An 18,071-nucleotide genomic window follows, 5' to 3' on the forward strand; every position below is an offset into this window, starting at 1 on the left:
GCTGAGTGTGAATATAAGTGATGAAATATGATCTGACCGCTGCCAGCTGTTATCAAGCTGTGCACTGATTTCAGTGGTTGGTCTGTCACTTGTTAGAGGAAGAATGCATGCATCGGCTTACAGGAAACACAGGACAACTGCATGAATCAGCTTGGTTTTTTTCATGTTTTGCAGTCATTAATGTTTAAGGTGCCAAATGCATAACATTCGTGAGGTGTGAGGTACTTAAACTCTTGGGAACAAAAGCTCATATGAAATGTTATTAGAAGAAGACATGAGGAAGACAACAAACAGCAAGATTTTCATTAGAAAGAGTCGCCCCTCGATCTGGACTAGCAGCACTGCTCTGTTTTGTGTTGTTTTAAGAAAATCACTCTGTGCATCAGACTGCCACACTATGTAAAAATGTACTATATGAGAGCAATGTTATACTGTTCCTTCAGTCTCGTCTTTGTGTTAGTGTCTCCCACCTGTTTCCCTTAGCCTCAGTACCTTGTTTAGAAATTGTCTGAGTCTCTTCTTGCCCTTTGTCATGTTATCCGCCAGTGCTGCGTGTCCCTGGCTCTGTGGTTACCAGTATTTAGTTTTTAGTGTTTAGTTTAGTTTTTGGACTTTGTTTATTTTATAAATTTGAGTTTACACTGTCTCCTTCGATCCTTAGCCTTCCTACCACACAGCTGTCCTGTGACACCCACTCCCTCCCTAATTTTTTTCTTATCAAATCTCTGTGTGAATCCTCTTCTTGCCTCACAACTGAGCTGTGATGAAGAGAAAAATCCTGTAAATTAAACATCTCAGTACGAAGGAACAAAGATTGTCTAAACACAACGTCAGTAAAGTGAAGCTTTGACCTGGTGGGACTGCTAATTCCTGCTCATGTTTTTGGACAGCAGCACACACAGACACAGCTCCTGAAATAAAGAAGTGTCTTCCGCTGTCCCTCCTTTCTGAACGCTCCCTCTTTCCATTACTTCTATTTCTCTGTTGTTCCCTCGTGTATGCCTCCTGTTCTGTCCAGTCTCCTACTGCTGTAAGTGACGGCCATAATGAATGAATTGCCTCTCTATTGAGCGCCCCGCAGCTCTCACCTCTTTAGTGTATTGAGAGGCTGTCTGATTTTCTTTAGACTGTCAAATAAGTGGGATTATGTATTCAGGGGGTTGCTGGTGGTAGAAAGCAAAGGCATCAAGGCTAAGAAATAAAACATTTCAACCCTGGGCTTTATGTTTTCAGAGAAGTGTGTGTTTGGTTGGGTATTTTTTATTTTTTTATTTCTTTAGCTTTTAAGGGTTGAAAGTGGAGCCCAGAGGCAGAAGGTGAGCTACAAGCACAGGCTTAGGTAGAATGATGGGTGTCAGGTTTGTTTCTGTAATGCAGATTTGTTCACTCCTCTGCAGTGTCTTTTATTTTGAAAAATTTGCAGACTCACTGTTCAGTTCCTTTGTCTGACTTCCTCAGCAATAATGGTGCCCTTGCATATGTTGCATATGTGGCTAATGCCCTTGTCCCTTCTATAGTTTTATATTAAAAGATTCAAATTATTGAGTTAAATTATTATGTCTAATGATTATTTGGCTACACAATGTGAAACAGTCACAAACCCCATGCCATTTCTACTTCTAGAGGACTGAACTGAATTGCTTGAAGTATTCAGCTAGTTGTTTTTCATACTGCTTATTTTCTCAAGCACAACTTGTATCCTTTCTTATCCTAATGAAATACTTCTTTAAAATTGTCCCTGGCATCAAACTTCAAGGAAATACCCTCTGAAGTACCTACCTGTCAGGCATCATAGCAGCTAGGATGACAAGACATAAGGCTCAATACATGAGTGGGGCACAAGTGCCTTGGGAATCCCACAGGCAAATGGGAACCACAAAGAAGCCACCAGGAAAGTTGCAACCACCAAATACCTGCAGAGGGTAAGGCAAGTCCTGAGGAGTGAGCTGAATGGAAAAACCAAGATCAGGGTAATCAACACCTGTGCCCTGCCAGTGATCAGATACCATGCTGGGATAATAAGCTGGCCAAAGAAGGAGATAGAAGCCATTGACATCAAGACAAGGAAGCACCTTGTCTAGAAATCCTACCAGTGGCTGGACAATGCTGGACTGAAAGAAAGCGCAGAGGCACTAATCATGGCAGCACAGAAACAAGCTCTGAGGACAAGATCTATAGAGGCAGGGTCTACCACACAAGGCAAGATCCCAGGTGCAGGCTGTGTACAGATGCAATCCAGTACATAACTGCAGATGGCAAGATGCTTGCAGGCTGGGGAAACATTGAATGCCATAACCAAGTGGCCGGCATAGTATACAGGAACATCTAAGTCAAGTGGGGCCTTGAAGTCCCGAGGTCAAGATGGGACATGGTCCCTAGGGTCTTTCAGGTACAGACAGAAACTGGTGATGGCTAACCAACCGGACATAGTAGTGGTGAACAAGCAGAGGAGGAGAACGATATCAAATGAGAGCAACATCAGGAAGAAGGAACACAAGAAGCTGGTGAAATACAAAGGGCTCAAAGAACCTGAGAAGATGTGAAGAGTAAAGGTAACAGTGGTCCCAGTGGTAATCGGAGCGCTAGTTGCAGTGACTCCCCAGCTAGGCGAGCGGCTCCAGCAGATCCCAGGAATAACATCGGAGATCTCTGTCCAGAAGAGCGTAGCTCTAGTAATTGCAAAAAACAGTGCAGGACCCTTAAGCTCCCAGGCCTCTGGTAGAGGACCCAAGCTTGAAGGATAAAGACCGCCCGCAGGGGTGAGAGGGGAATTTATATATACATATATAAGCAGTCCTTCAGTGAGCCAAAAGGACTGCTTTATTCACTCTAAGTTCACTCTGCATTCAAGACTTTACACAAGAAATATAGTCAGATCCATATTTCTTGTCTCCTGCTTTCAGTGCTGACAGCACTTTATACGGAGGAAATTCTGAGCATGGAGATCTTTGGGGAAAGATTGATTCCCCTCATAGTATGCTCTGCCTGTGATTTCCACAGTGATAGATGTGTTTTATAGCACGCCCACCATATCAGACATACGGTGACATGAAATGAGGTTTTATACTCTGGCCTCAATGACATTTTTCCCAAAAATTGTTTCTCAGCAGAGTTTTTTATGCCTATATGCCTTAGGCAGCCACCTTATATACAGTATATCTCTTGAACCTGAGAAGAAAAGAAAGAGATTAAATTCGTATTCTGACCTGTTGAGTGATTTTACTGTGAAGCACCACATAACTAAAAGACCGGCTGTCCTAAAATCAAGTGAGGACCAGATGTTTTCATGTACAGCATGTGATTTACGGTGTTAGGGTTATGTTAAGATTTCTGATTTAGATTTTTTTTTTAAGGATAGACATGGCTGTATGTAAATGTCTAGTTTTGACTGTTTAACACTTCCATCTTCATCTCCAGTAGACTTATGTATATGTACAATCAGGACACAGCTATCTAGCTTGAAAAGCAGTGACTTTGTGTCAATGTACTGTTGCTTAAATACTTTGAACACCAAAGTTGCTTTGAAAATAGCAACTGACTGTGAAATGAAACCTGTTGGCCTATCACAGTATTATGCCATGTCTTGAGGCATTGCTTCTCTTCGCTGCTTTCATTAATTAAATAATTTACACAGACTGCCTCTTTCCAGTGTTTGTGCAAAGTTAGTAACATGCTGGCTTCATACTTTTATATATTGTTCTTAGGACACATTCAACAATTTGCTGCAGATTTGTTGACTACATTCATGACTAGGGGTGCAACGATACTCGTATCGATATTGAACCGTTCGATACAGTGCTTTCGGTTCGGTACGCATATGTATCAAACAATACAAAATTTGTAATTTATTTTATCAACTTTCCTTCTGACGATGCTGTCTGTGTTGAGCGCTCAGTGAATCTGCGTTCGACTACTCCGCCTAGGCTGCACTGTCGAGCGCAGATCCACTGAGCGTTCAACACAGACAGCATTGTCAGAAGGAAGAGCGCAGGGCAAGCTAGCGAGACAGAAGTTAAGCTCTTCTAGGGCGACCGTGGCTCAGGGGGCTGGGAAGCACGTCTGTAACTGGAAGGTCGCCGGTTCGATCCCCGGGCTCTCTGTCCTGGTCGTTGTGTCCTTGGGCAAGACACTTTACCCTACTGCCTACTGGTGTTGGCCAGAGGGGCCGATGGCGCGATATGGCAGCCTTGCCTCTGTCAGTCTGCCCCAGGGCAGCTGTGGCTACAACTGTAGCCTCCACCAGTGTGTGAATGTGAGAGTGAATGAATAGTGGTATTGTAAAGCGCTTTGGGTGCCTTGAAAAGTGCTATATAAATCCAATCCATTATTATTATTATCTCCTTGCAACATGGCAAATTGAACCTCCCCCACCCTCATTCAGATCTGGCATTTGGAATTATTTTGGTTTTCATGTGACGTATGACCCTGAAGGTAAGCGTGTCATGGACTAAAGTAAAACAGTATGTTGGATGTGCCACGCAATGCTCAATTACATGGGTGGGAACTATAGTGTGTTAGCGCAGTTAACTCGTTAAGGTGTTGGCCGTCTAGTCCCATGCAGGGGTAGCTCGTTAATGGAGATTTGCCGTGTTGTGGCGTTGTCATTTCAACGAGATTAACGCTGACAGCACTAGTGGGAACACAACGAATATGACTGCACATTTACGCCGACATCATCCTAGTGCAAAGACAAGTGGAAGCAGACAAAAACAACAAGCATGCATGCTACAAACTTTACCCGAGTCATTTAGACAGCCATTGTGGCAAGCTCAGACAACGAGGAGACGGAGGTATCGTTTGGTCTTGCTTCCCGTGAGCTAGCCAGGGAGCACAGCAGTTTATTGACATCTGCAGAAGAACACTGCCGCTAGCTAACTGCTCAGCGCGGCAACCGCACAGCAACAACAACACACAGGGCGCCCTCTGACCCCAGAAGGACACACCGTCGCAGCGAGAGGGCGTCACCCATCACTATGGCAACATAAACAAAACATAACTGTACAAACAGAACCCCGAACAGCCCTGACCGGCTACATAGCCCCCCACCTAAGGGGTCAGTTGTCCCCGACGACCCCATTACCCCACACAAAGTCCTGCAAATCTGCTTCACCAAACTTTATTTCTTCTCTAAGGCACGAACACCGCGTACAGTGGGCTGAAACAGTTTACTCACAGCGAGCATCGCCGATACAACTCTGGCTGTCGAGGGAGTTATTATATTCCTTTTATTTATTTTCTTTTCGTCTCTTCTGTAGCTAACCCTTACTTTTTCCCCTTCTCCGCTCTCTCTCTTCACACACACACCAGGCAGTCCCGCTACACACATCCCGAATACATTTCCCATCAGGCTTCATCCTTAAAGGGGAATGCCTGTAACACAGGGCTTGCAAAATCGCTAGCCCGACGTCCTGGGGCTAGCGATTTTTCCAGTCGGGCTACCAAAATCTATCTCTGCCCTGCCCGTCGGGCTATCATAGGAAGGAAAAATATATGTCAATGCTTTTGCATTCTTTCGGAAATGTAGCTGGGTAATTATGTCATTGGCATCGGTGAGCCACTGTCAATATGTGACATATTGAAATCGCGTTTGAATTTGCGCTTGTTTTTTGCTTTCACTTTGCAATCGCGCGAACTGTGTATAGAGAGCAACAGTACTGATTGGTGAGTGATGATAATTTGTGCACCAATTCCTCCGACATCGTCTTATCAATCGTTAGCTTACTATGCAAACATGACAAGTGAACTCTCCTGCAGCAAGCTTAAACATATGAGAGGTTGATCGCGCAGAGAATCGCTGACCGTTATGTGTGTGTTCTGCTGAGCCAAATAAGACAGGTCAGGGTGAAGAAGTGACAGCCAAAGAAAAGCTTACCACAAAACGGAAAAGTTATGACAAATCAGACTATAAGGCAAAAAGAAAGTGCAGCTTTATGGTTTCATGGACAAAAGAATTTCTGTGACAGCAATATGACGAGCTATATAACCGGGGCTGCACATAAGTGGTCCGCAGGTGCGCATTCGCTGTCAAAAAACAAAACAAAACGCGCACAAGATATGAAGTTGCAACGCGTGTTTGCATACATAAGATTTTCTGGAGGAGGACAGACATTTGTTTAAAACTCTTAAAGATGTCGAAGAAGCTCCTTTAAGCAATTACTTTGGTGTTCCTCCACCTCCAAACAATTGTCAGAAGGAGTCCGAACCACAAAAGAAGCACGTATTCTCGGAAAAGTGGTTGCAGGAGGTGAGCTGGCTTCAAACAAATGATGAATGCACAGAGATGTGGTGCAGAATGTGCCGTGAAAATCCCACTCTAGCAGACAAAAACAGTGCTTTTTATATGGACGCAAACGCGCGTTGCAACTTCTTATCTGGTGCGCGTCTTTTATTTTGACAGCGAATGCGCACATGCGGACCACTTATGTGCACCCGTGTAAATAACATGATGTTCTGCCGGGTGTGTTGTTGGTTTTCTCTCGATTTCTGAGTCAACAAGCGCCTTTGTTACTGGGACCAGTCATTTTAAGAAAGGCCCCCATTAGAACCCATGAGAAATGCAAGAAATGCATTATTGCTCAGTCTGCAATATCTTTCCCAGAACAAACACCAATTGCAAATAACATACTAAAAATAAACCTGAAAAATCTGTTTAGAACAGCGTACTATGTTGCAAAGAGTGAACTACCACTGGCAAAATTTAGCAGTCTTTGCAAACTTCAAAAAGCAAATGGCCTCGATCTTGGTTCCACTTGCCTCTTACCCGTGACTTCAGTGGAAATTTCAAATTCAGGATCTGACACAGACTGATTCATGTCCTACACAGTTCTTACAAGTTCATAGAAATTTCTGTTCAATTAGAACCAAGTATTTGAGTTGATGATTGTAATTTTTATACAATGTTGTAATTTGTTTTTCAACAATTTTTTGATTAATGTTTTGTTTCCTTTACAATATTATACTTTAATGTATAATATTGTAAAGGAAACAAAACATCAATCACAAAATTGCTCTCTTTTTTATTCGGGCTACTTACATTTATTTTGGGCTACCAAAAACTGAAGAGTCCCTGCCCGAAGGGCTACCAGGGATTTTGAAATTTTGAGAGCCCTGCAGATATATTTATTTTTTTAATTACTTTTGTTTCAGCAACATTAAATTTAAAAACTGTACTTTTGAGTTAAAATATATATTTATAATTTTAATAAATGACAAATTAAAAAGGCATGAACATTTTTTTTGTATCGAAAAAATATCGAACCGTGACACCAAAGTATCGAACCGAACCGTGAATTTTGTGTATCGTTGCACCCCTATTCATGACGTGACTCTTCAATTCCACCACACCCCAAAGGTGCTCGGATAGATGGAGATCTGCTGACAGTAGAAGCCATTTGAGTACTTCTCATTGTCATGTTCAAAAATCCAGTTTGAGATCATTTGAGGTTTGTGACGTGGCACGCTATCCTGCTGGAAGCAGCCGTCAAAAGATGGTACACTGCAGTCATAAAGTGGTTGACGTGGTCAGCAGCAGCAATACTGAAGTAGGCTGTGGTGTTTAAACTACACTGGTTGGCATTAAGGGACCTAAATGTGCCAAAAAAATACGCCCCCACCATTACACCCCTAGTAGCCTGAAACATTGACACAAGGTTGGATGGAGCCACATTTTCATACTGTTCACACCAATTCTGATCGTAGCATCTGAATTTTGCAGCAGAAATAGAGACTCATCAGACCAGAAAACATTTTTCTACTTTTGGTGAGCCCTTGCAAATTGTAGCCTCTATATTCTGGTCTTAGCTGACAGAAGTGGCACCTGGTGTGGTCCTCTGCTGTGGCCCTTGTTTAGAGATGCTCTTCTGCAGTCTGGCCATTCTGCCCTGACCGTTGACATAAACAAGGCATTGTCACCTAAAGAACTGCTGCTCACTGGATATTTTCTGTCTTTTCAGACAATTTGGAAAATCCCAACAGGTTAGCAGTTTCTGAAATACATGGCACCAACAACCATGCCACGTTCAAAGTCACTTAAATTACCTTTATTCCCCAATCTCCCACTCGGATTGAAATTATGCATGTCGTCGTGTCTGCATACTTAAATGCATAGAGTTGTTAAAACGTGATTCTGTGATTAGAAATTTGTGGTTTAAAGGGTGTATCTAATGAAATTTGTGTGTGTGTGTGTGTGTGTGTGTGTGTGTGTGTGTGTGTGTGTGTGTGTGTGTGTGTGTGTGTGTGTGTGCAAAATCATCAAATGAATGCTTCAGCCTGGCTCTGTCTCCTCAGATCGGCATCCAACTCAACACCTTTGGGATGTTACTGAATGGGAGATACGCAGCATGAATGTGGAGCTAACAAATTAGCAGCAATTATGAAACACAACGATGCCAGCGTAAATCATAATCTCAAATCTTATTTCCAACATCTTGGGGAATTGGGAAGAATCAGAAAATTTAGTTTCTCAGTCTTTAACAGGGCAAAAGTGATGAGGTTTTAAAAACATAAATACCTTGAAGTGAAGAAGAAGAATCATTTGACAAGAAGCTGCTTAAAGCATGTAGTTATCTGATGATACTGTCACTGTACGTTTATTATTCATTCTTCAAACTGTTCTTCAAAGGTGAACTACTTTGGATATGTAACACAGTTTCACCCAAATGCCAGGTTTTCCTTTTGTAATGAGTAAAAGATGATATCTAAGGCCGTGCGTGGGATCCTTTTTATTGCTTTATTTTTTCTATTTTTGCAGTCCAGGCAAAGTCAGAGTGAGAACAAAAGCTTTTATCTTGAATAAATCTTGAAATAGAAGCTGACTTTGCTAAACATTGTTGTCAGCAGGGAAATTAAGATGAAGTTTGATTCTGTTGTCATAAGTGCAAATTCTTTATGCAAAGACTGCTCCCTTGTGATGAATAGTGAGCGTTTTCCCCCTTTTCCTGGAGTCCATTAATAACCACGTTTATGGGCTGTTGAATGATCCAGCTCTAGCTTGTGTTGCCTGGGCACGTCTCTGTCTCCCCGTCTTTCTCTCTATAGAGCAATCTATTTGTGCCTTGTTGAGGAAAAGTTAACAAAACCCCTTTTTCGTTGTCATCGACTCTTCATTAGCATTCATGATTGATAATGACAAGAGAGGAGAAAGTGCAGCAGTGGAGGAACAGGAGCACATCCTCCCTTAAAGTCATTCTGATTTGCCCTTCTGTTTTTTGATAAAAGATATTAGGGCTAATTAATTGCTATTCCTTGGTGAAGGTACCTAGAGCGCAAGCCCATAGACTGAGACAAGAGATGGTTGTCTGTTAATGAGAAGCTGTTAACTGTGGAGTGAAGGGCAGCGATGTTGTCTCCTGGGTAGACAGTGTATCAGATTACAGCTTTATTAAGGGAGGAAAGGTAGAAATGGGGGAGACAAGAAGGATATCTGCATTATAAGTGACACTTCACATAGTCCTTTGTCCCACACGCCATCAGACTGTTTAACTCCTCTCTGGAGGGGAGAGGGAGGGGAAACAGGAGGACAAAGGAGGGGGGAACAACTAAGCTGTAGTGCCTCTGCACCTCACTGTACAATACCTTGTGCAATACTTTTTGTAAATAGTCAACAGTGCAATAGACTCAATACTTGAAATGTGCAATTCACTTGTATTTTTATTTTTTATTCCTATTTATTCTATTTATCCCCTTTGTATATTTTATTTATATTTGTCTCTGTATTTATATATGTGTGTGTGTGTGTGTGTGTGTGTGTGTGTGTGTGTGTGTATATATATATATAACAGTTCTGTAACTGTAACTTCGGTCGTTGCTGTGCTAATTTAAGTGTTAAATTAGAAGTCAGAATTTGAATTTAGAGTTCAACAAAGAGTAATATGTGGTCTTCTGTCCTTTTTCTCCTTCAGGGTTCATCTACACTGGTGACGTGGTCCACCGGATGCTAACAGCTACACAGTACATTGCTCCGCTAATGGCTAACTTTGACCCAAGTCTCTCCAGAAACTCTACCGTCATCTACTCTGACAACGGTAACAGCACTAGCATCTTAGTTCTGCACGATTGTGTAACACTTGTGTACTCCTTCCCGTGCACTACAAAATAAATGTGGCACAAAAAAGCATTTCAGTGAGCTAATTTGTGAAGAAACAGCGGGTTTGCTTTAAGTTTCCTGCAGCCAAATCTGTGGTTCATTTTGCTGCTAAGAAAAAGGAAGTAAAATTCTGTTATTGCCCATTGATTGCATTGATGTGTTGGTATTGGTCACCCTGAGGTTGAGTTTGCAACATCTTCTACACCTTGATAACCACTTTTGATGGGAAGGTGATCAACCTGTCTACAGACAACTGAAGTCCAATTTAGACCGACTGCAATCACTCTCAGAGAGATTTGTGAAAATTTGTAAATAACTGCAAACCAGTTTATGAGTTGCCAACACATTGCAATTAATCTGAGTCATTCTGAGCGAGTGAGCATAACTTGTCTCCAACACAGACATGTTGTCTCTTTGTCTGTTCTGGCTCGATTCAGCTGGTTACCAATGTCGTCACGTGCTTGTTCACAGAGGGTGGTGTTGTTGCTAAGGTTCTCCTTCTAATATGGTTGGTCTTTACCTTACCATATCAGGGTGGTTAATATTGTAGGCGAATATTAGCCCATGGGTTTCATTTAATTGACATCCAACTAAACAAAACTCATGGTCTACTTTTTTAAAGTGGCCTCATCTCATTTTTTATTTTATTTTATTTTTTTAAAAGCATCACCACATCTAGACAAGAAAGTATAACTAATGAGTTATCAGCATAAGTTAGCACTGGCTAGCTAGCTTGGTTAGCGAGTAGCACCCATAGTTCACTGTGATAATTATTAGCATCCTAATTTTAAGGAGTAAACAACAGAAGCAAAGCATACATGGAGAAAAGTCAATTAAAGGCATGAGCTATTTTGAAAATAATCCCAATCCATATATTATGAACACAGAATTAGCTTCAGACACTAAAACTATATATTATACTGTAAACATGGTTATTTCTACTATAAGGTTGTGCATTTTAACACGAGAATTTATAGTTTCTCTATAGCCTGTAGCCCGTGTAAGAGTTTTGCTCATATATAAAAAGTACCTTGCTTTATCAAGGCTTTCATTTGATGAAAATGACCCAGAAATATATTACTGTTGTCTTATCCCTCAAGACATTTTATTGCATTGTATATATCAAAATACAAATTGCTTACAACACTGCAATATGTATTTATGTCTGCTTCCAAAAAAAAGTATTTATTATATAAAGCCAGGTAATCTTAAAGTTAAAGAATAGATTTTATGGCTAACAGTGTTTCACAGAATCCTCCAAGATCTTCTTAAGACCTCCCTAAATTTTGCTTACTGCCTTTAAACTAAAACATCGCCCTTCCTCCGTATCTTTTCTTTGCTATCTGTGATGGTTGTTATCCGTTCTGTCTGTCACTGCTCTGTGATCCGTGTGCAGCAGTGTGACTGACCAACTGTGTGACCTTCTGCAGTGGAGCTCATCAGACTTTAACCAAACTGGCAGCCAATCGATTCTCAGCCTGCCTGCTTCTCAGCGCTGCGTCCATCAGTCAATGTCCTGCCAATACAACATAAGAACTGCACGGTCTGCCGTGCTGTGGAGGAGGCAGCGCCTCCATTAAAAAATGATAAAAACAAGTTTTGAAGCTGCTTGATGAGGCGTTCGCCGCAGAACCATATTGTTTGTTCCACACAAACTAGACTGTGGAGGGTGTGTGAAAACTTTGCTGTCAAATGTTCAAGTTTCACAACTTTCACTTGATGTTGTTAATTGAAATCTGCTAAATAAAGAACGCATGTGATAGGACTGTGAAACTGAAGAGCTGAAGTTTATTTACAGAGGAGTTTAATGTTTCTGCACCTCAGCTGACTCTTGTGTCCGGCGGGACCACAGTGACATCACTGTGATAAAAATAAGGCTGATTGATGCAACAGACGGGCACGTATTAATCCACCGTTCAGTGATTAACTTCACAGCACCATCAGCTGCTGTTCAATTATTACATTTTTTATTATATTAAAAAAAGAACAATAGTACCAACCCAGGATCAGAGTCACCAAATACACCACCCTGACATATATTGTTAAATATTTTAGATTCCTGTTGCTGTTTTTTTAATAGTCTAATCCTGAATGACTCCCTTACACTTCTCATGTTTCAGGTGGTTGATATGGCTGTCCAGTCTTGAAAAAGTATATCTAGAATAGCAACATGTCCAAGAATACACACATCTGTCACTCACAATTAGTGCAGTCCCGTAGCATTTCCTCTTATTGATCAGATTAACGTCTTTGTCCATTCAAAACATCCTAAATCCAGCAAATGTGAGTGTTGCAATGCTGTAACGCTCCGGGAAGCACGTCAGACTACACTCGCTGTTATAGAAGAGTCCGCGTGGGTTTTCTCATCAATACGCTGACAGACAGATGAGGCAAACACTCGGTGAGCTGCAGCTGAGAGAGCATCAACATATGGATAATGAAGTGGCCCTGAGTGACATCGCCTGGAGAAGTCTTTATTGATATTATCTCACTGGATAAGCTAAAGAGTGTATTACAATCTAGATAAACTGCTTAAGTGGAGATCTTCATCAATGTTTTCTGGTTTTATCAGATACCAAGAAGCTTCTCTGCGGCATGGCTTCCATCTGAGCTGGAGTCCGGGTTACTCGTACTTGTAGCAAACTAAGGCAGATTGCATCAAATTTGTGATATGGCCAGTTTACGTTGCTTTATGGAAACAAAAGTGCATATAAAATGTTTTTAACTGGATAGTAGAATCTGGAAATTGCTTCTTCACATGTTTACCTTCAATAATTCTGTCATCTTGACTGTCTTGTTAATCTGCCATTGCATTCCTGACAACATCTGTTGAACATCTGTGCATCACTCCTCAGATGTATTCATTTTTTTCCCTAAGCCAAAAAATGACCTAATCGTTCTGGTGTTACAGGCTGGATTTGTTTCTTTTTTTGCTTCTTTGTTCATACAGCGGGTTAAACTTGTAACTGAAAATGGAAACAAGGCCAGTGTGTACTCCCTCCACACCTCCTCACACACTCTATATTTTTAGAAAGGCAGCCCCAGATAGCACGTCAGCCTCCCCTCCTGAACTCAATGCATTTTAAGCAGACTTATATTAAGCGTAACTCGTACTGACTGAGTAATCCCGCTGTGCCAAAAGTTAATAGCAATTTAGTGCACTGGCTTCTTACTGTATATTTAATGCCTTTCTCCTCGAGGTTGTTAAAATATTAGTCACATGTTGTTGTCTAACCCCCCTCCCCTTCTTTTAACACAAGACGCATCCATGTCCAGTGCCAGAGGCCATGCAGTAAACCACATGTAATTTATGATGGGGTTTCCTTTCCGACCAGTCACCAACTGCCAGCAGGGAAGCTAAAGCTCGCCTTTACTTTGGATGGACTTGCTCTGTCTGTGTGACGGAAAAATTGATTGGTCGCATTAACAAACCTTTATTGCCCTGGCATCAAGCCAAATGACTAACTCTGAGGGGACGAATGGCTTCCACATCAGCGGGTTCTCCGAAGTCCACAGTAAATTAAAATAGTGTTAAAAGTAATGCAAGGCTGGTTCTCTGGAGGGCAGAGCTGTGAGTCTGGTGCTAATTTAGTACTTCCCCGAATGAAACCGATGCATCATGGTGGTGGCTCCTGGTAATGAACTTCAGTTCACTTCAATTCAATTGTCTCACGGCGCTTCATACTGTAAGGTAAAGACCCTACACTGATACAGAGAAAACCCCACCAGTCAGGTGACCCCCTATGAACCAGCACTTTGTCGACAGTGGGAAGGAAAGAAGCGTGTCCTGTCTGGCAGCTTTTGTAAGATTTGAAGTTACAGAATTAAGTTATAGTGTAATATATGTTCCCTTGTTTATGCATTTATTCAAACGCTATGCATTCTGTTTACCTGGTAGAGGTGTCAATGATGTTCACCAGTGTTTATACATTAAAAGCTGCACCTGGATCAGTTCAGTAGTCTTGTTGTTGCTACTTCACTGCTTCCATCTCATTTTTCTGTACTACTACACGTTGGCGATTGCTCTGAGCCTTTTCAGTTGGCAGTTTTCATTCTGTAACTTTAGGAAAGAGTCATTTATGAAAAACTCTCATTCTGGTGAAAACTGCCCGACTCACACTGTCTGTCACAGTAACGGGCACGCCTTCATTTGGTTCTGTCAAAAGCTTCAGTATCGTTGCCGTTTCTTTTTTCTCCGGCGAAGCTTTTCAACATCACTGCTTCAGTGTTCAGATCTGAGAAAGCAACAGAGTAAAACAAGTACATGCTATATGCAGACAGTTACATTCACTGGTAACTGAATGTAACCAGTGAATTACTTTAATCTAGCCGATGCTGTTTAGCAAAAGCTGTGAAAATGTTTTCACTCTTTCTTTTCTCTCTTCTTTCTCCTTTAAGGAACTGCTCTGGTTGTGCAGTGGGACCACGTCCACCTGCAGGACAACTACAGCCTGGGAAGTTTCACCTTCCAGGCCACATTGCACAAGACTGGTAGGATCGTCTTCGCCTACAAAGAGGTGGGGAGAGCGAGATCTCACAAAAGCTCAGCTTCTTACTGCGCTCATTTCTGTTTGTTTCTTTTTCTGACAGCATCGTCAGATAGTGGTTTACCTCACTGTTTCTAGAGTCAGAACTAAACATTAAAAAAATAGCATTCAGTTTTCATTACACCCCCTACTTGGACCAGTCCCTGAATTTAAGTTCTCTTTTCCACTTAATGTATCTCTCTCCAACACACAGCATCACGCCGGTTATTTCTTACCATTCTGCTAATGGTTTTTATACTTTTTTGGGGTTTGTTTTCAACTAAAAGTCTTGACAAAATTGCCAGTAAATTTAAATTTTTCAAAATTGCACACCAATTTTTATTTACCAGATACTTTCAAGTAGCTATTTTCAGAAAAACTGACACACAATCATCAAGAAAAAGATAATATTACTTACATTTAAGTGGCCTATTTCTACCTATTTTCTGTCACACATATATTTTCAGATTAATCTATTTATAGATGTTCAATCGGCAGAAGCTCATCATACATCTTATACGAGATAACGCCTCCAAGCACGCTCCTGGTTCTCAACTATATATGTTCCCCCAGTTCTACAAGCTGTTCGTTCTCATTTACATGCGCCACCCTGCTTCCCCTTTTTAATTCTTGAACTTCTTAACTTCTATTTAGTACATGGGGATCTGCCAGGCCCGGGAGCCGCCACCAGTCCTCTTCAAGGCCTTCCCCAAACCGCAGCTCAATTCATGTCCAAGCATTCACCTTTATCTACTAAAACGCTGTCAAACCTCATACGAGGATGTGAGCCCAGCGAGTGAAATGTTTTTATACTCTTGGATTTGTATGAGGTCATAGATAACAGCAGCCCCACACTCCTGCTATTCAAACCTCCTGCTTACGAGGGGCAGCCAATCAGAAGACAGTTTGCTTAAAGGAGAAGCTTAAATGTTTCAGACAGAGGATGAACTCAAGGTCTGCTCCACGTCCCAGTATAAGATAGATACAGATTATTTTGAACTGTAAATCGTACAAAGTCTGTAGTAAGAATAAAACGAATGATCTGATAGTGGCCACAAAAGGTCTCCTTAAAACCGTAAACACACACAATCTGTTTCCCTGATGTTTCTTTTAACAGTATTACTCATTTCTAACATTTGGCCCTGCCCTGTTGTTTTAGTTCGGTGAACAAATACCCAGTGTTGATGTGTTTTGACTAAAGGAGCGATGCCAAAGTGACCGACAAAATGAGTTTCTCAAGTTTAATGGCAGCTTCTCAAGAAAAAAATCAGTTAACGCCTTACCAGCTTTTTCCATATGCTTGATTAGGTTTTGGCATAATCTCCACTAATGTTACAAACTCTGGGTCACTGCACGCCCTAACCGTGTCCGTTAATATCCACATTTCAAAAATGTCTTGAAAAACAACCTAATTGAAGAGAGAGAAAAGAAAGGTCATGAAAAACCTGAAGAGCCCGCTGTTGGAGTGTGAAATTTCCTAAGCCATGATAAGATAATTGCAGTGGTTATAACAGCGGTGCTGCTTCTTTTATGCTCGAGCTCGCTTATGTAATTTGTTATTTTTACCTATTAGAGGATCTGATCTGAAGGCTGCTGAACTTTTTTCTCCTGTTGTTTCACATTAGGCTGGCATTATTATGGGTCTGAAAAGAGCAGTGTGACTATCAGTCGTGATCTGTGTGCACATAACCTCGATGATTACGAGTTAATGTTGAGTACAGCTGAGCTACTATGTACTTTACGTCACTTTAAATTCCTCCTCCATACAAACTTTTGTTGTGTTTAGCTGCTTTTCTGAATTAGTGTGTACGATCAAAATACTACATTTTACCTTATATAGACTTCTGTTTTTCTATTTGTAAGTCTTCACAAAGCTGTTGCTCATTTCTGTCCCATCTGTGCCTGAAATGTTTATTCTATGCTCCAAAGATAGCCATATGCTTATTGAAGTAGCATGTTGCCTCAGCAGATTCCTAAAGGAGATTGTCAGCACTTCTACGCTGCTGTGGCCTGTTTGCATTTCTCAGCCTGTCTCAGACTGATCTTCGTGGTCATGGTAATGATTTCCCTTTTTCTATTTCAGATCCCCGTTGAGGTGTCACAGATCAGCTCTGTCAATCACCCGGTGAAAGTTGGCCTGTCTGACGCCTTTGTGTTGGTCCACAAGATCCAGCAGATACCCAGTGAGTCTCAAAATCAATTCAATGCCCTAAAATTTCTTGTGCATATTAAAATATCTGGATAAATCCACATGCTGTCTTTGCACCATGTTTGGAGTTCACATTGTAGAGTGGCTCTGAAAAATGGGATTCTGACTAGCTCATGAGCTACGTAGAGGTATAAAAAACAATTCAGGACTGGATCAATGTCTGTGTAGCATCTGTGGCAAGCGAAATGCTATTATATCAGATTTCAGGGTTTTTGTAGCAGCTCATTATAGCTCTTTATTTCTTTTAAAGCCTCTTTTTCTTAGTACTCAAAGTCGTTCATGAGGAAAAGTGAGAAAAACAAACTACAAAGCATAAATAAAACTGCAAATAAAAACAGGAGCTTAGCCAAAGGTTACATTTCAGTTAGTGTAATAAGAGTTTAACTTTGTGTCACAGCTCTCAGTTCAGCCTCGTCCATTTGGCTTTAGCTCCAGCTTGTCACCACCTTTTCTCCCCACTGCTCTTCAGCCTCAGTGGGCACAGCTCCACATCTGCCTGTTTCTTTCTTTCTTTTTATTTCCAGTTACTGTAATTTAAGCCCATTACATTTAAAGCAAATGCAGGAGAAACACTTCAAACCATTTCATTCAGAGTCAGACTCTTTCGCTCTCACCGGCTCTGATTCAAAGTCTGCTGCAATAATGAGTTGTCAAAGGTGATTTATTCAGTAATTTAAATGGTGTTGTGATTACATCTGTGAAACTTGGATAGCGTTTATTTGTCAAAGTTAATATCTCGGGGCTTTTTTCATCCTTTCAGCGGCAGCTTTAAGTTCTCCGCAGTATGTAGTGAGAGTGGTTGTTTTGTAAGTTTAGTTTGAGTAAAATAAGTCTCACAAAAAAACACATCCTCTTGGCATGGTAAGAGTTTCCAACTTTGTTTTCTGGCATGTCCCAGGGTCTTTCATAGAGGATCTCTTTGCAGAAGGCTGCGGTTGGCACTGAGAGATTTGAATATCAAACCAGTTAGCACAGTCCTCCTAGACTTTATAAACCAAACTGTCTTTGATGCCTCTGACACAGCATGATGAAACCAATGTGTGCAACTGCTGGGCTGTGGAGTGATGAAATCTTGAATGGAAGCATATTGAGACTGAGGTGTTGTGTCGAACATAACTCGTGTCTCCGAGGAGTGTGTGTTCTTGTCTTTATGGCAGATACTTCATTTCTATCAGGAAAACCAGAATGCTAAAACAGTTTCGGTGGTGGCATCAAAATGAGGAAACTGTACTTCTTTTCGACACAGACGTAT

General features: G+C 41.3%; 1 protein-coding gene across 1 annotated transcript in view; it reads left to right on the forward strand.

Moving 5' to 3' along the window:
* plxdc2b (plexin domain containing 2b) overlaps positions 1 to 18,071 on the forward strand; it is a 117,115-nt gene that overhangs the window by 71,408 nt on the left and 27,636 nt on the right. The window contains exons 5-7 of the mRNA XM_026179804.1: positions 9,900 to 10,022; positions 14,483 to 14,601; positions 16,694 to 16,793. Of these exons, the coding sequence (XP_026035589.1) occupies positions 9,900 to 10,022; positions 14,483 to 14,601; positions 16,694 to 16,793 (342 nt within the window). The remainder of the gene's footprint in view (positions 1 to 9,899; positions 10,023 to 14,482; positions 14,602 to 16,693; positions 16,794 to 18,071) is intronic.

This window comes from Astatotilapia calliptera, chromosome 9 (assembly GCF_900246225.1).
Source record: "Astatotilapia calliptera chromosome 9, fAstCal1.2, whole genome shotgun sequence".
In the NCBI taxonomy this organism is placed as follows: Eukaryota; Metazoa; Chordata; class Actinopteri; order Cichliformes; family Cichlidae; genus Astatotilapia; species Astatotilapia calliptera.